At 41.6% G+C, this 16736-nt stretch overlaps 1 protein-coding gene across 2 annotated transcripts in view; it reads left to right on the plus strand.

Moving 5' to 3' along the window:
* POU6F2 (POU class 6 homeobox 2) overlaps positions 1–16736 on the plus strand; it is a 451657-nt gene that overhangs the window by 318433 nt on the left and 116488 nt on the right. For both annotated transcript variants that reach the window (XM_060157347.1, XM_060157348.1), the window contains one exon: positions 11954–12252. In XM_060157347.1, coding sequence (XP_060013330.1) covers positions 11954–12252 — 299 coding nt within the window. The remainder of the gene's footprint in view (positions 1–11953; positions 12253–16736) is intronic.

Consider the following 16736-nt stretch of genomic DNA (forward strand, 5'->3'; position numbering starts at 1 on the left):
AGTAATAATATTTATGATGTAATGTGAGGAACTTTTAAATAGTAAACATTTTGCTACACAATTAAAGTCAACGGTTACAGTTTTCTTTTCTATGAATCTGGAATAGAATTACAAATCTGGCAAGGGTATATTTTTGATGTCTGTGTCTCGAAATATAAATGTAGCTTAAGGAGAGTTTTATCATTTATTGTGCAGGCCACGAAAAGCTAGGATATGTATGGTTCTAGTATCATGTCTTGAGTTTAGATTTCTTCATCTGTAAAGTGAGGGGAGATATATGCTATTTCCTCTTCTCAAAAAATAAGCAAGAACCGATAAGGTAAGATCTATAAAGCTTTTGGCAACTCAGAAGTTGTCGTATAGGAACAAAATTGAATTGCCTGTTTATGGAGTTTAAAGTTCAGCCTAGATAAGGAAGATTTGTAATGATTGGGGGGAAATTAAAAAGAAGATAACATAGTCAGATTCTTAAAAAGAAACATGCTGTACAGCCTAGCCTTCTAAAGGAATCAGCCACCGCATCTTTGTCACTTAACTTTTTTTAATCTGAACTGACAGATCACTGGAGAATAACTGTAGGGAATAATCCCCACACTGGCAGAGGGGATGGATTAAATCAACCATGAAAATAAGCACTGGCCCATGTGTCTATAGCCTAAAAGAAATTTGAGTGAACACAGTGCTGTGTTTAAACCAGGAGCAGTATCCATTGAACTGCCTGTAACATTTTCTCCTGCAAATGCCCATTTGAAGGGAAAGGCAAACACCAACGTTTTGAAAGCCAGGGTACATCTTACTTGCTCTGCTAACTTAAAAAAATTATATTATTTTATTAGCATAGGAATATAAAATAAGCATGTGTCTCCCTTTCCCCCCATATCATGGCTTCATTTTTAGTGAGTATGGCTTCACTTCTACCCTAAAAAATTTTAAATATCCCTGGGAAAACCATGCTCAATAAATGTTAGCTATAATTTTAAACCTTTTAACCTCCAGTGAAAAGGTGGATTGGCCTTCTGAGAAGAGATTATCAAAGATGTAAATAACTGTTTTTCACATTTAAGGAGGAAAAATAATGGGATTGAATGTTACATGAGCGCTTCTTTAAGTTGCTTTCTATTTCACCCAAATGCATTTTCTGTCATTAAACGAATATGGTATTAAGAAGGAAGGGTGGCATAGTCAGTGACGTACTCTTAATCTCAGACCTCTAAAAACAAACAAACAAGCAAAACCCCCTTAATTATCCTGAACTGGAGAATTAGCAGAGCAGTGAGAACTGATACCCAAAGCCTTTGCTAAACTCCGTTTAGAAAAGGAAACCAGTTCTTACTGGAGAGTTAGGATTCTTTGATGAATAAATTTGGCCTCATCCGTTGAGCAAAAGGATTTCAAATCAAGAATGAATATTTCTGTATACAGTCTATGATCCCTGCAGGTTATGGAAAAATTAATCAAGCAAAATCAAGGAACAGAATCTAGAATTCTGGACTTTAGTTAAAATGCACACTCAAACCCTACAAGTTCTAATTTGATATGGTATTACCACCTGAAGAAGACTTGACAATCTGATGGCAATAGGCAGGAGGGGGTTATTTAAATCTTTTTTTCTGAAGGAAGATCTTATTTTTAAAAGTTTAGTATCGATGGAGCCGCATTTTCTTGGCTCATGCTATACGCTATTTGAGGAGAGAATATCCACGCCAGGTTCCTCAGAGCTAAAAATCCCTGACACTGATGCTTTTCTAGTGCTTGGGGAGGTTCTGCTAGGCCCCAGGTTGTCCTAGTTAGTCATAGAACGTTCCAGCTCTGGTTTCCCATCTTTGAATCTTTCAAGAACATTTTTTGTATTTCTTTCTCCTCTCCTACTAGACGATCTGAAACACTTGGCCTTCAGGGAATTTGCATTTTTTAAGAAATTCATATGCGTGTACCCTCCCAACACCTATTCACATTTTTAATCATCCAAAGATGTCTCTTATGCTCACCGGAAGTTTCTCTTTGGCATGAATTAACCAATTTCACCACACTGGATAAGCTTGGTTCTAGATTAATCCATGCAGCCTTAGTAAGGGTAAACTTAAGAATTTCATTAGGCTTATTTTATACTGAAGAGATCTCATTACTTCCTCCAGAGACCCTGATATATAACACATATATTGTGTGTGTGTGTGTATATATATATAAATTATATGTGTATATACATTTATATATGTGCATTGTGCATATATGTACATTGTATTTACATATATTGTATGGATATATACATTGTATATATGTACTTATTCATATATATACATTGTACATATGTACATTATGTGTACATATACATTGCATATATGGACATCATATATATGCATTGTACATATGTACATGGTATATATATGTGTACGTTATATATACACTGTGTGTATATATATATACATCGTATATATGTACATTGTGTATGTACATATATATGTGTGTAAAACACTTCTTCATCTATAAAATGGTCATGTATGACTATATCAGATAGAGACACCTTCAGGTTACTCCTAAGTGGATCCCTCTCAATATTAGTTCCACACACATGCATAAATTTAGGTCAAAGAAAAGCAAGATGATGGGGTTCCAAGGTCGCGTGAGTTTGGTCAGTGTTAGATGAAGAAATGTTAATCAGGTTTCTTTAATGCTGAAATTCGAAGTCATTAATATTCTGATGCTCATTATGGATTTCCAAAAGTAGGATACAACATGCCATGTCTCATAAATCATTTGACCATGGAACAGTTTTCTTTCATGGGACCTATCTGGGGACTAGCATCCTGTGAAATGGTCTCTGAGAACATGTCTCCGACCATCAGGAACAAATGTCTATTGTGGATTTTTCAAAAGAAGTTTCGTGCCTCAATTGGTGTTATCAACAAAGCCCAAGGTGAATTCAGTTCCATTTCAGGTCTAGATCTCAGTGTAAGGAACTCAAGAAACTCAGTCCAAATAGTGTCCTGGGATGGATCTGAATATCACAATATCTCAGCTAGACTCCTCTCCACCCTCAGGATTACTCCCCCAAGGCAATCACGTTGAACCATTTCTGGTTTCAGCCTTATAGGTTTACCTGCACATTTCTAAATACTTTCCATTTACCTCTGACTCGATTTATTAGTTTTATGTACCATCTGTTCATTTCTGCTATGGTGTATTTGGGTTTAGCTCACTTATGACATCTCCCACTTTCTCCTCCTCCCTCCTCCTAATAGAAGTATAGAGTTATTTTTTGTTAACTTTGTAACTTTAAATAGCATATTTAAATCTCCATTTGTTCTGTCAACTATAGAGGTGTCTCTTGATTCCCCACTCAGTGCTCTGGTCCTCACTACCCCTCCTCCCTCCCACCAACCTCTCACTTCTACCTTGTCAAGGATGATAGCATTTGTATTCTCATTAAATCCTTCCTACTTTGTTTACAGGTTGTTTCAAAAAATTGAAGTCTAGTAAACATTCTTAACTTTAATGTGGCTACCTAATTATTTCCTGCAGAGCCAAAATATGTGCTCTGATCAGATGTCCTTCTCAGTCTGGATTTTTGTGCCACTCAAAGAAAATACTCAAATAGACTATCCTTTCATATTCTACAAGTGCTCAAAATTATGCCACATTTTATGCACAATTGAGTCATGTTGTTTGTCTCGTCTCGTTTCTTATAAAACTATGCATTTCTTCTTCTATTGTTTGTTGGTTTTGCCTGAAGTGTCTTACTGCCCATCCCTTTTATGATGATGATGAGGAGGATGATGAAAAGAATGGTAAACCTTCTGTAGAAAGTAGTTACCATCTTTCAGCTTCTTACTTTTCCTATAGCATTAAATCCATTCAGTGTTTCTTCTTGGAACTCAATGACTTCTTGTTCTAGTTTGGAACAGATGCTTCATTTCTAGATTGTGGCTTTCCCAGGCAGCTTTTGTTTTCCCTGAAGTTTATAGTTTCCTTTCTTTTTCTTTTTTTCATACTCTCAAATTCTTCCAAAAGCACAAATACTTTATCACTTCCGTGGAATCCCCCTTTTCTTCTGGACATATTTCACTAGAGCCCTTCCTTTATGCTGCAGTCTGGACTGGGTACTTACTCTTTAGAACTTCCAGACAGCTGTCATAGTGGGGCTCCCTTGTACTGTTCTTGTGGGGGATGCACACTGCTTCTGCATCCTAAATCTTCCTCTTTCTTGGTTCACCCCCTTATTTTGCTGAAGTATCTATTTAACTTCCTAAGAAAAAGGTAAGTAAAGATAAGCTAAGTCCTTGTAAGTTCCAAAATGGGCTTTCTTCCACTTTCACTGTTAACAGTTTAGCCAGCAATAAAATTCTTGGCTGGAGATCATTTTCTTTCAGAAGGTAGAAGGCATTGCTCCACTGATTTTAGCATTTTATTGTTTTGCTAATGAGAAGTATGGTGCCTATTTGCGTTATGTCTCTTTGTATGTGGCCTTTTATTTGTCTCTCTGAACTCTTATTTAGGATTTTAAAAAATCTTTATCTTTGGTGTTCTGCAATTCCATGGGGGAAGTATCAGTATCATGGAGGGTGTTTTTCCTTTCACCTTGGTTGGCACTCAGTAGGAACCTGGATGGACTTCTCAAGGCTCGGAAGAGCCATGAAGAGCTCTGCGTATTGGGGTGAGACTGTGAACTGACTGGTTTCTTCAGGGTGACTGAGAAGGATGTACTTTTGGGGTGCCACATCCACATTGGAAATCCTAATTCTTCCCCAGTTTTTTCAGTTTCTTTAGAGGAGAGCCTTCCCATTATTTTCCTGAGAGTTTAGGCCTAGCTGGGGGCCATTCTGCAGGTGGAGATGTTGGGAGGTCAGCTGTTCCAGAGGAAGGCCTCAGCAAACCCCTGTGGGAATTCAGGGGAACTTGCCACCTTGAGTTCTCAGCCTCCCTGATACATTGCTGGGTGGGTGCAGCTCCCCTTGGGACGGCCCATGCCACCACTTCACCCCTTTGCTTTACAGTGGGCACTTGTCCTCCACTTTTTCCATCTTCCCTATTTAATGGGCATCTAAAAGCAAACAGTATGTCTCGGACTTACGATACTCCAACAAGAGTGTTCCCCTAAATGTCAACAAAGGCAGTAATGGGTGGAAAATTGCTCTTCTATCTCAAAGAAGGTGTTAAGGAATGCTGGAAGATTCCCAGATGTCTGTTTTCTCTTCTTTCCAACCAGTGATTTTTGTTTTGAAATTTTTTGCCAATGGAAGAACAGATTCATTTTTTGAAAAGAAATATCCTCAAAATTATGGAGATGGATAAACAAACTGCTCAGGTTGAAGGCCAAGGGAAGAGCCTTCCCCTCCTGGATGGGCTGCTAGGAGCCCCAAGGCCAATAGCTCCTGATCCCGTTGGGCGGGGGGCAGGCGTTGGTGCTTTAGAATGCAGACTTTGTCCTACCCTCTGGAATCCACTTGTCTAATAAGTTCCCCAGGCGATTCGGTTCCATAATTTGAGATAGAGTTGGGGAAAACACCTGACCGGAGAAAGAAGCTTGTGTGGCTCAGGCAATACATGGGAAATTTGTGGGAATATGTTCAATGGAAGAATTTCTGTCTTTGTTTTCCCCTGACATCTCAAGAGATACTTAGATCTCTGCCTTAAATGCAAACAAAGCAAATGACAGATTAAAGATATTAGCAGTATTTCTGGAGCTGAGAACACTGACTGCTTGTGAGATGGTTACACATCATAATCTTTGAGGCAGAACTGATTTTGCTTGTTTGGGGCATTGCTGCCAAAATAAAGGCAAATTTTCCAGAAAGTCTTCACCTTCTGTACTTTTTCAAAGTCCCAAGTCCCCAAAATGCCGTTTCCATGTATCTTACAAAAACTTCTGTCTGCCGGTGCATGCTAGGGATGCTGTTAATGAGGGTACCAGGAAGCGTTCCTGACCTGCATCCTTGCTTCAGCTACCTTGGATGTTATTACCTGGTGGGGGGTTGGAAGGAGGGAAGATGTCCAGTTTTACCGACTCAAATTCTTCTGGTTGAGTTGTTCTAGATTCCATTTCTTTCTTCTTCTAGGGATTTCAGTGGGCAAGAAAAGTGAACAGTAAATACAGAGTTAGGGAGGCAAAGGCTACATACATCAGGGAGCACGGGATTTCCTTTTCGGTGGCGCATGCGTTCACTGATTTGTAAGACTGGGGCTGATCTGGGAGTCACTGTCCCCAATTAAGGGACAAAGCCATTTGGAGAACTCTTAGCTGCCACCTGACTATACTCTAGAGACAACACATCACAGAGTTCCATGGACAACGTAACCTGATACCCTACTTGGTTACTTTCCTTAAAATGTCACCAAGCTGCGCACAGTGTTGGGGCCGCCCAGGGTCTAAGTGTAGAGGAAACATTCTCTCACCACAGAGGCAAACTTGTGACACGAAGCAAGTGTGCTGTGGCCCTTCCCCACCTCCCATCCACTCATACCTCTCACCCCCTTTCCCTCGACCCCATGTCCCTGGTCTTAAAATAACTCATGGCTCACACTCAAATTAGCATCTTTATCCTCAAAATACACATTTATATTTCATATCAGCAGGCTTTAAAAAACATTTTGCCTGCAGCAGGACAGGGCTACAACTGTACACACTTTCTCAGGAGCTGAACGATTCATCACTGAGCAGACACGCCTTCAAAGCAGCCTCTGTAAGCTGGGGACCTGTGCCACCTCTTCTCAAGAGCAGGGCCATGGAAGGCATCCCTCTACGAGGGAGTAGTTATCTTCGTTCCAACCCTCAGGGGGAAATAGCTTGCCCCTGATTCTGTTCTGTTAAGAGGCTTTGGGAAGTGGCAGACCTAAGACTGAGTCGGCCATAGCGCTCATCAGCTGTGTGAACTCAGGCAGGTCACTTAACCTTTCTGAGCCCAAGTTCTATATGTGTAACATGGCAGTGATATCATCTATCCATATGGTTGTCCTGAAAAGTTAATTCATCCGGGGACTTCCCTGGTGGTTCAGTAGTTAAGACTCCGTGTTTCCAATGCAGGGGGCACGGGTTCGATCCCTGGTCGGGGAACTAAGATCCCACATGCCACATGGTGTGGCCAAAGAAAAAGCTAATTTATCCGTTTTAAATGACAGTGAAGCACTGTCTGATTTTGAACCCAAATTGCAGTCACTGTTCTTGGCCTGTTCAGAGTCCAGCTTCGGCAGCATTTCTAGAGGGGTGTCTCGTGTGCGCCTCGGACCGAATCCACGGTCCACGTTGATAGCAATCCATTGCTCCCGCTGCCAGACCTGTGCCTCTCCCCCTCCAGTGGACACAGCATTTTCCTCCCGGTGCCGCCCGGCATCCTGCAGCCCTGCCCATGTCTGTCCCTTTGCTCTGCCAGGCACAGCCCTAGCCCTGGGGACTACACAGCCGTGCAGAGTGGAGAAGGATTATTCCCTTCCCTCGTGGGGTCCCAAGGCAGTGCGGCTTGGTCTCCAGTGTGCGAATATGGAGAAACAGCTATTAGCTATTAATAATATTGTTATTATTACTATTATTATAGTAAAATACACATAGCATAAAATTTGCCATTTTAACCATCTTAAAGCGTACAATTCAGTGGCATTAAGTACATTCACAATGTTGTCCAACACTCACCACTATGTAGTTCTAGGCCTTTTTCATCACCCCCGCCCAGGAGCCCCATACCCGCGGGCAGTTACCCGCCAGCCCCCGGCAACCACGAATCTGCTTTCTGTCTCTGTGGATTCGCCTATTCTGTACATTCCATGTAAACGCAACTATCCAGGATGTGGTCTTTGGCATCTGGCTTCTTGCCCTTAGCAAGAAGTTCAAGGTTGCCCTTTGTGTTTTTACTTGGTGCTCTTTCCCTCCCTAGGACCAGGCTTGCACCAGGGGACTGGGCTAAGGATGGGCTTGAAAAGCCATTACCATCACGCTCTTTGCAGGATTCCTGGTCACTTGCAGTGATAAACCCCGCCCACTTCCCTCCTCCTTAGCACGGGTCCTCTCCCCTCTGTAAGTGTATTGCTATAAGGCAACTCAGGTCCCAGCCAGGCCCAGAGCTTGTAATCCTTCCCAGCAGACTCTCAAACCCAGGCCTCCAGTTTGCCAACCACGCCCACAGATCCCCGAACCTGGAAAGTCCCAGAAATGCTGACACTGAGCCCCTGACTACACTGATTATAATAGTCTGATGTTGTACTTTGCGTTAACAAAGGTGAGTGAGCGTGTTGCTAAGAATCACGCTTCCTTTAGCATTTGAGTCCTATTCGGCTTTCTGTGAATCCCGAGGTGTTTCAGTACCTTGCAAAGTACAAGAAACGTTTGTATTTCTCCAGCATCATTCACGGCCTTGCCCTTCATGGGCAGGCAGAGAGAATGAGTTTCCTTTCCGTTTCTCTGCCTTGGAAGTAATTGTATGTAAAGCCCATCCCATATAGTTCTGATACCTCTGTGGTGGAGCTTTATTTATGTGCCTGGTTTCCTGAGAACACCTTTAACAAAGATCCCAAAGAAGAAAATGTTTTTCCTAAATTAGTTGATATATAGAAACTGAACAAACGGAGACATGCAAGCTTCTTGACTTCTCCTTTGTGATATTAAATTATTTATTTGGGAAGTTCTGATCCACTCTAGGAAATTCCAAGTTCGATAGAAAATTGTTTTGTGTTTCTTTTTCAAAATTGTAAGTTTTTAAAATTTCAAACATCCTCATGAAAACTTCTGTGCCTCTCTTTTAGTTCTTTCATGCCTACTGTTAATGTAGTTAAATTTTATATTAAACATTGGCCCATGGAGTGTATAGTAACCAGACATACAGGAAATAATCATAAAAGGACATAAATACCAGGGAAGAAAGTAAAGTCTTAAATCTTCTGTGAAATAGGGTCAAAGCTTTACCCCCAACAATCATCATTTTATCTGCAAACATCCTCTGTAGTTCAAATATGTCCTTGAACCTTCCTAACTTGTATCTGTATCTCAGTATGCTTTATACAATGAGCGATTTAGAGGCTCCATATTTTAGTATTTTTTTGCTTTTGTTTTTATATTATTGCGTAGGTGCCTTTGGCATTTTTTAGACCAGAGTGGCATTCTTGTACAGCCCCCTCACGCTTTTCTTTGCATCCAGTACATACCTGAACACATTTTGTTGTCCATCATTTCTTGCTTGCAAATGTCAAATTAGTTCATGTAACTCAAAGAGGTTTAGTTTAGGTTAATGCCTTTCCAGGCAAGATGCAGGTTATGGGAAAGACATAGCCAAGCAATGTGAACTCACCAACATCAAGAAACGAAGACATATTTGGGAGCACGTCTCATTAGTAGGTTAGGCTCTGCTGCACCTACCCGTCTGCCAATGTCTATCTGCCAATATTCCCCAGTCTTTCCTGTTTTCAAATGCTGATTTAGATAAATGCTTTTCTAACCAAAATGAAACAGTGTGGTATTTAAGTCAACCATGAAAATAAGCACTGACATACGTGCCCCCCACCTGAAAGAAATCAGGACAGGTTTGATTTGAATCAGGCAGGAGGCCAGATGCAATCAGGTTCCCAAAGTCTATAACTCCACCAAAAGGAGAGCTCAGGCCCCACTCCCCCAGGACCCTCCCTCCAGATTGCAGAAGATCCTGGGGGGTCAGAATTGAGCTGGGTTCCCAGCTGTTCAGTAAAATGTGATTTTGTACAATAGGAGCAGGGAGAGGGGAAAATGGCAAAGCCAGATCATTCTCTTTAAAGTTCCGATAAATGGGATGCTAACTGGGTATTATTTTTTTTAATATGGACTTTATTTCTTAAAGCAGTTTTAGGTTTGCAGCACAATTGAGCAGAAAGTTCAGAGTCCCCATTGACCGGGTATTTTCCAGCCCTGTCTCTCACAAGCTATCTCTACCTGTAGAGTCCCAGAGCACTCTGGACTTAAATGAAAGGCACGACGCACACTGGGCTGAGTGTTTGAACAGACCTAGAGTAACTCACTGACCCAGTGAGGACTTGCCATCCCCACTGGTCCAACATGGAAGCTCTACATGGACCTGAGAGCACAGAATTGGTATTTGGTGCCCCTGGGAAAGGTCAAGCTCTCATTTCATCAATACAGCTATGCCTTGCTTTAAACAAACCTGATTATATATTTAAAATCTGACTTATACCAGTGGTGAATTGAGAGTGATCCATCTTCCCACCACTTTCAAAGACAGGCTCCCACCTCTCTAAGGTCTAAAATCAACAAAACGGCCCAAAGTTTCTGTTCCAGGCAGTCCATTCTCCACACTGTCCTTCAGAAACATCACCTAAGCCATACTGTCATCTGGGTGCCCCTCCAGCCTGGAATATCCTCTCCTCCTTCCTTCTGGGTATAGAATTCACTCTCTTGAGCCCTCTCGGTCCTCAGGAACCCTGCCTTGGCCTCTCTAGCCCACAGAGAAACCCCTCTTCTCATTTTCCTGGACCTTTTGGTTAGTTTCCACACTGTTGACCATTTAGGCAATTAACTGAGATGTATCAAGCATCTCAGTTAATTAGCAGGACTGTAACAGGCACCCCAAACCTGATGATTTCTTACAAGTTAATCTTATATCCACAAATATACTATAAACTCCTTAAAGTCAGGACTATGTCTCCCTGTTAAATCCTATGTACTACCAGACACAGCATTAGTGCCTAGCTGGTGTTTTCATTTCACAAAATGATTCTTAATTTTACAAAAATAGTCCCTGGTTGACTTCCTTACAGAGAAACTTCTTCAGATGTGCTCAACGTAAGGTTCAAAATACATATATTTTTTAAGAACGTCTTTGTTGTATGAAGTCAGGTGTATGATGTGTCACTTTACAGAACCACTAGATTTTTTTTTTTTTTAATGGGGACTAGTTTAATGTTGCAAACAGGAGTTACTACTTTTGGGAATCTTGACTAATTCTAAGTAGGGCAGGAACAGGATAGCATTGCAGCCAAGGCCTGTGGGTTCAACATTGATCCTTATATTTAGTTGTAGGCTTATTAGAAAGCTTTTAGGCTGATATTCAGGCAAAGAAAAAAGTGAACTTGTAGCAGTCTTTTCTCTAGATCATTCTTTGGCCGAACTGTTTTTCTGCTGCAGAAATTGTTCAGGGCTAGATGGGCACATGGGAACAAATATAGTGAGCTCGGTGTTAAGACAACTTATCCCACCAACGCTTACTTTTCACAGAACAAGGAAAAATCTGGAAAGATGACTTCATCCTCTCGGTTCCTGGCTTGTCCTTGAGGTGCCAGTGTGACCAGTCACCACAGTGCACAGTCGCTGACTATAACCCTTCCGGTGTGGGGCTGTGTCTCTCTGATGAGCAGGCAAAAAGTTCAGACTCAAGCTTTGGATTCTGCAAAACTAAGAAGCATGTACTATCTTTAAATTTTTTTAAAAAACGGTAGAAACTTGAAACTCAATGTCTAAGCACATTGGCGGAGGTCTGAAGCAGCGAGTAGAAATGACACCATTAGTGGTATCGATGATGAAAAGGAGATTACGAACACTTTAGCTTTCTGTTCTTAACTCCATTTGAGCGTTTGCCAAAAGAATTAAATGGGTTGAACTTTAAAAATCTAAATCAGATCTTGAAAGTCTAAGTGTATTCCCAAGCAGCGTGGAAAGGAAGAGAGGGAGAAAGTACTTAAAAATTACCTCTGTTCCTAGTACACCCGCTTGGTTTGCTCCGTCCCTTTGGAAGTAATGCCTGATGGGTTACACTCTGGTCCTCCCTAAATTTTAAAATTTCCCTGAGAAGTGACTCTTGTTCTCGCAGTGCACCGCAACCCTCTGAAATACCACGGAGTTTCAGGGCATGAGGGTAAACTTTTTCTTAGGGGGAGCCGTCTCGGCTCGCGGGGTGCCGGCTGTCAAAGGCACAGCACGCGGTTTGGTCGTGTACGTTTCAGCTCCACGTGTTTGTTTCAGCTCCACGTTCCTTCTGTCTCCTCGCAGCTACCTCATCCCTCAACTCCCAACTGCAGCAGCTCCAGCAGCTGCAGCAGCTCCAGCAGCCGCCGCCGCCGCCGCCCGCCCCGCCGGGCAGCCAGCACCCGCAGGTGCCACCGCAGTCCCAGCCGCCGCCGCCGCCGCCGCCCGCCTCCCAGCCGCCGCCGGCTCCTCCCGCCCACCCTCACCCCCAGAACCGGAACCAACCGTCTCCAACTCAGCAGAGCTCCAGCTCCCCTCAGAAAGCCAGCCAGTCTCCGGGACACGGCCTCCCGTCGCCGCTCACGCCACCCAATCCTCTGCAGGTACGCGCCCCGCCCAGGGCCCAGGGGACCGGGCCGCCGGGTGGCGCCCTCCCCGGAGGCAGAGGGCAGGCCAAACTTAAAATCCACTTCCGCAGCGTCTAATTCAAATTGATCTCTTAGAAGGAGGGAAGAGGGAACAGATAGCGGGCAACTGGGGATGCATGTAAACGAAACAAATAGTAGCCCATTGACGTTGCCCTCCGAAGGATAAATGTTATCTGTTTCCTCCTGTGAGAGGCCAGCACAGTAAGTGCGCTTGTAGCCTGTAATAACTCCACTTTATGATACTTTCTGAAGGCAGCAAAGATAGCATCCAATTAAAATTATTACTAGCAGAGCTTTGTAGCCCCGTGGAGAACTGCATCTCCTGTCCATGAGGCATGGTGGTTATTTCTCTATATTATGAATACAGCAGTGTCTTACCTTAAGTACTTGGTGCTCTTTTGTTTCTATTTTTCCAAAGACTCTCTGGGGTTAGGAAGGTAAAGAAATTTAGCCCCGGTCTTATGTCCCAGATTCCAACCATTACTCCATGGATTAACAAGTACTCTAAATTCATGCCGAGACCTTCCACAAATATGCATCTTTATAAAATAATAAAGCTTCCGTCCATTTACTTTATTGCTGTGAAGCTGAGGGCATCCAAAATAGAATTTGAGGCTAATCGTGAAGGCTCATCTTTAATCTACTGTCATCGAGGAGCAATGAACAGGAGCATTCAGGAATATATAATTCTAACATTCAGAAACTCATTTTTAACTTAGATGCCTTTAAAATAAATGAGCTTTAAAAGATAATGACTCTGATGTCAACAGATCGGATCCAGACATTAATAGCTCAGTTTTGGACTTAAAAAACGTAATGATGTTTTCTTCCAGGAAGATTTCAGATGATTTAGTACATTTGTAGTGCAGTGACACATTCCCACAGAGTGGAAAGCCTATGCACTCATTTCAAAGGCCAACTCACCTCCCTCCTGGATGGTGGGTGCTCACACTGCAGTCAGTCCAGCCCTGCCCCACCTGAGGACAAGAGTGATGTTATCCTTTGGTCCGAAACAGCAAAGTGTGCAGAATCAAGATAAATTGGCCTGCAGACAGAAAGGCCAGTGGATTAGAGACTTAGTGTTTTAGAACCGATTTAATTTGTTGTCCTGTAACTTTGTTTCTGTGTGTTTGGCTTCTCAGTGGTGGCCCAAATTTTCTTGGAAATGGAAATATTCGGGTGTGATGAGTAATTGTCTTCCTTGGCACTTGGGTCATGGCTACTTGCAGTTTGAGCATTTTCTCCAGTTGGGCTTGAAGGTGTATTTTTTAAAATCTTACAAGTATGAGACAACACAATACCTTTGACATAAGACTGAAATGAACACAGGCTAAAAAACTCTTGCTTGTACACTTGACATCTGTGGGGAGAGTAGGTCTAATCAAATTTACCAGATGCATGATGAGAGCAATCCTAATGTTTTCTGCATTTGGAATTCAACTCTGATTATTCCCAAGAATGAGTTTAATGCTTTTTTAAGAGCAGTTAAATTAGATCTATCTCAACACCCTGTGATTAAACATTTCCTCTACACGAGCCATCAAAATACGTGAAATTACCAAAGAAAACACGTGTCCTTCTCTGAGGGATGAGACTAATTAGTCCTGCCCCTAGTTGGCCTACTTAGTCCATTATTCTGTAGAGTGCAGTGAAAGCTTTGAGTTCTGTGGACATCAGCCTTCTCAGAACACAGTCAACACCTTACAAATCTCTATCAGCCAGTAAAAGGCAAGTGTAGACTACCCATTTGAATAGCTGTTGACAGGACATTAGATGAGAGGACCGCTCAGCCTCATGAAAAACAAATGCTACGAGGAGAATTTCCCAAAGTTCTCCTAATAGTTTCCCATGGAAATCTGGGAGCTGTTTCGTTTTCTGTTTTTGCAAGAAAAGAAGCCTCAGAATCACATTTATTTCTGTATAACCCTGAGAGAATATTCTAATTTTTCACTGTTGGAGTTTTAACTTACAAACTTACTAAGTATATTGATGAGATAATATTCTTCTGTGGGTCTAATGAATGACCACTGAATGGGTGATGTGGTGAAACTTTAAAAAATATTACTGAGTAGATAGAGAACTAATTTTGAATAAGTCTACATCAGTAGGCATAAAAGGATTTTTTTTTTCCTTTCACGATAGGCATGTGTAAAGGAAATTGAGAATGCCATGGTTTTGAAATATCAGTTTTTCTCTACACTAGCTGAAGGGTTTTTGAATTTGTGGAACATGGAATGTTTGAACTTTTGAAAAAGAAAACTATTTAAAAGGAACTGAAAGATATTTAACTCTCAAAGGCAATGATCTTTATGAACTAGAATAAAGTGTTTGTGTTTGAAGGTTTTTAAGAGACTAATGATCAACTAAATTCATATATGACAGCTTAAATTCTACTTTACAGTTCTTTATTTTCATATGGGCTTTGTCTTTTTACGTTATTCAAAATCTGTCTGAGACACGTTAGTTTAGAACATGCAACCTAGATTGTCAGAGGAAGCCAATAATTCAGAAGGATTTTGTTTAAAAAAAACCCCACAAAACTTTGAAGGATAATAATCATTTCTCAAACTGTACAGATGCTGTCATATCTTCAGAAAAAATAATAAATGAAAGTAGCTTGTATAGATATATTTGGTGAGGTTATTCCTCAAGATGAAAAAAAAAATTAATAGTGCTGGCAGGTAGTAAGACTCTAGATTAAAATTCCCCAAATACTTCTGGTCCGGTTTTTGTCTAATACTGCAATAAAATTTGTTTCACTCTTTTACTCAAGTCCATAAAATGGATTGCATTTCCAAAACCAGGTTGTTGTTTCAAGACGGATATGAGTCTAAAGTATTATCACTTCAGAGAACTAATTTTGATTGCTCAGGGTTATGGGAGGGCTGGTGGTCCAGCATGGATACCAGAAGCTGGCCCCTGGAAGCCTGTCTTTAAACTCTTCACGGAGAATCAAGGCCCACTCACCCACAACTTCATTCTCAGGAGGGATAAGTTCTAAACAGGGATTATAAGTGTAAACGTCTTCAGGGGCCAGGCAGTCCATATAAATAAGTAAAGCAGACTTAAGTATAAAACCCAAAATAAAAATTTGAAAACAGTGTGTGGGACAAACAAAATGCATCTGTGAGTTGAATTTAACCATTAGGTTCCAGGATGGATATCAATCCATACTCCTTATTTTTGTACAACCCACCTGCCACAGGCTGCATCAGAATCTAAAACCAGAAATATAGAGTGTGTTGGGTAGAAGCAGATCAGAAACATAAGTGGAAGCAACTTCCTTTTTTTTTTTTTAACATCTTTATTGGAGTACAATTGCTTTACAGTGGTGTGTTAGTTTCTGCTTTATAACAAAGTGAATCAGTTATACATATACATATGTCCCCATATCTCTCCCCTCTTGCCTCTCCCTCCCTCCCACCCCTCTAGGTGGTCACAAAGCACCGAGCTGATCTCCCTGTGGAAGCAACTTCTTGAGGGGAAAGATACGGTCTAATCATTCCTGGGTAGAAAAAACAATACACAGCTTTAATTTCAATATATGATATTGATATGGATAAAGACCCCATAAGCCTAAGAATGGTGAAATACCTCCTTCCTATGACCTCTGAAATGGCTTTTCTTGAGACTTTTCCTTGGGAGTTTTTAACTTGTACTAAGGAAATTCCAAACATTGTGTGGAAGGCCTGGCATTTTCCTTCACGAGTGATCTGGAAATGAGCTGGACATAGTTGGAACCTAGTCATGGTGCCATGCGAAAGGGAGCTTGTTCTAATTCTGACCCCGCTTCCAACTAACTCACAAATGGAACAAGTTCTTTGGACTTCATTTTCCTCATCTGTTAAATGTGTGCTGAATATGATTTTTAAGATCCTTTTCAGGTCCTTGAGTCTATGATCTAAGTGTTGGTAGGCCTCTAGAATTTTCTTGGATACTGAAAACCCAATGGTCCTGAAGATTCTCTGAGTATTCTTCAAGGTCAGGTTAATTTCTTCCCACTCGCTGGGTGGCAGAGTAGAAAGAAAGTAAGGACAAACATAAGTGGGGTAATGATAGCAGAAGCAGATTTTATCTTAGCCAGAGAGTCCAAATTAAAGTCAAGTTTTCATCCTCAGAGAGTCACCGCTGTAAACTCTGGTCCCTGGTTGCTTTTTCATACCTATACATTAGAGAAGCTTAAGAAACCAAATGCTGCGTTTAACCTTGGCCTTCTGCATACCGTCTTGCATGGCAGGAAGCAGGATCATCTTTTCCTTTTCTTGTTGTATTGCACATTTTAATAAAAAAAAAAAAAACAGAGGGAGAGAGAGACAAGTGGAAGCAGTTAGGGGGGAGAAAGCTATCTGTGCTTATATGAGGAATGAGGAGTACGGTCAGCTCCTCGGGGTGAAGTTGCTCGAGAGAGCGTAAAATTGTTCCCGACCACGTGCATTTGC

Source organism: Lagenorhynchus albirostris, chromosome 8 (genome assembly GCF_949774975.1).
Source record: "Lagenorhynchus albirostris chromosome 8, mLagAlb1.1, whole genome shotgun sequence".
In the NCBI taxonomy this organism is placed as follows: domain Eukaryota; kingdom Metazoa; phylum Chordata; class Mammalia; order Artiodactyla; family Delphinidae; genus Lagenorhynchus; species Lagenorhynchus albirostris.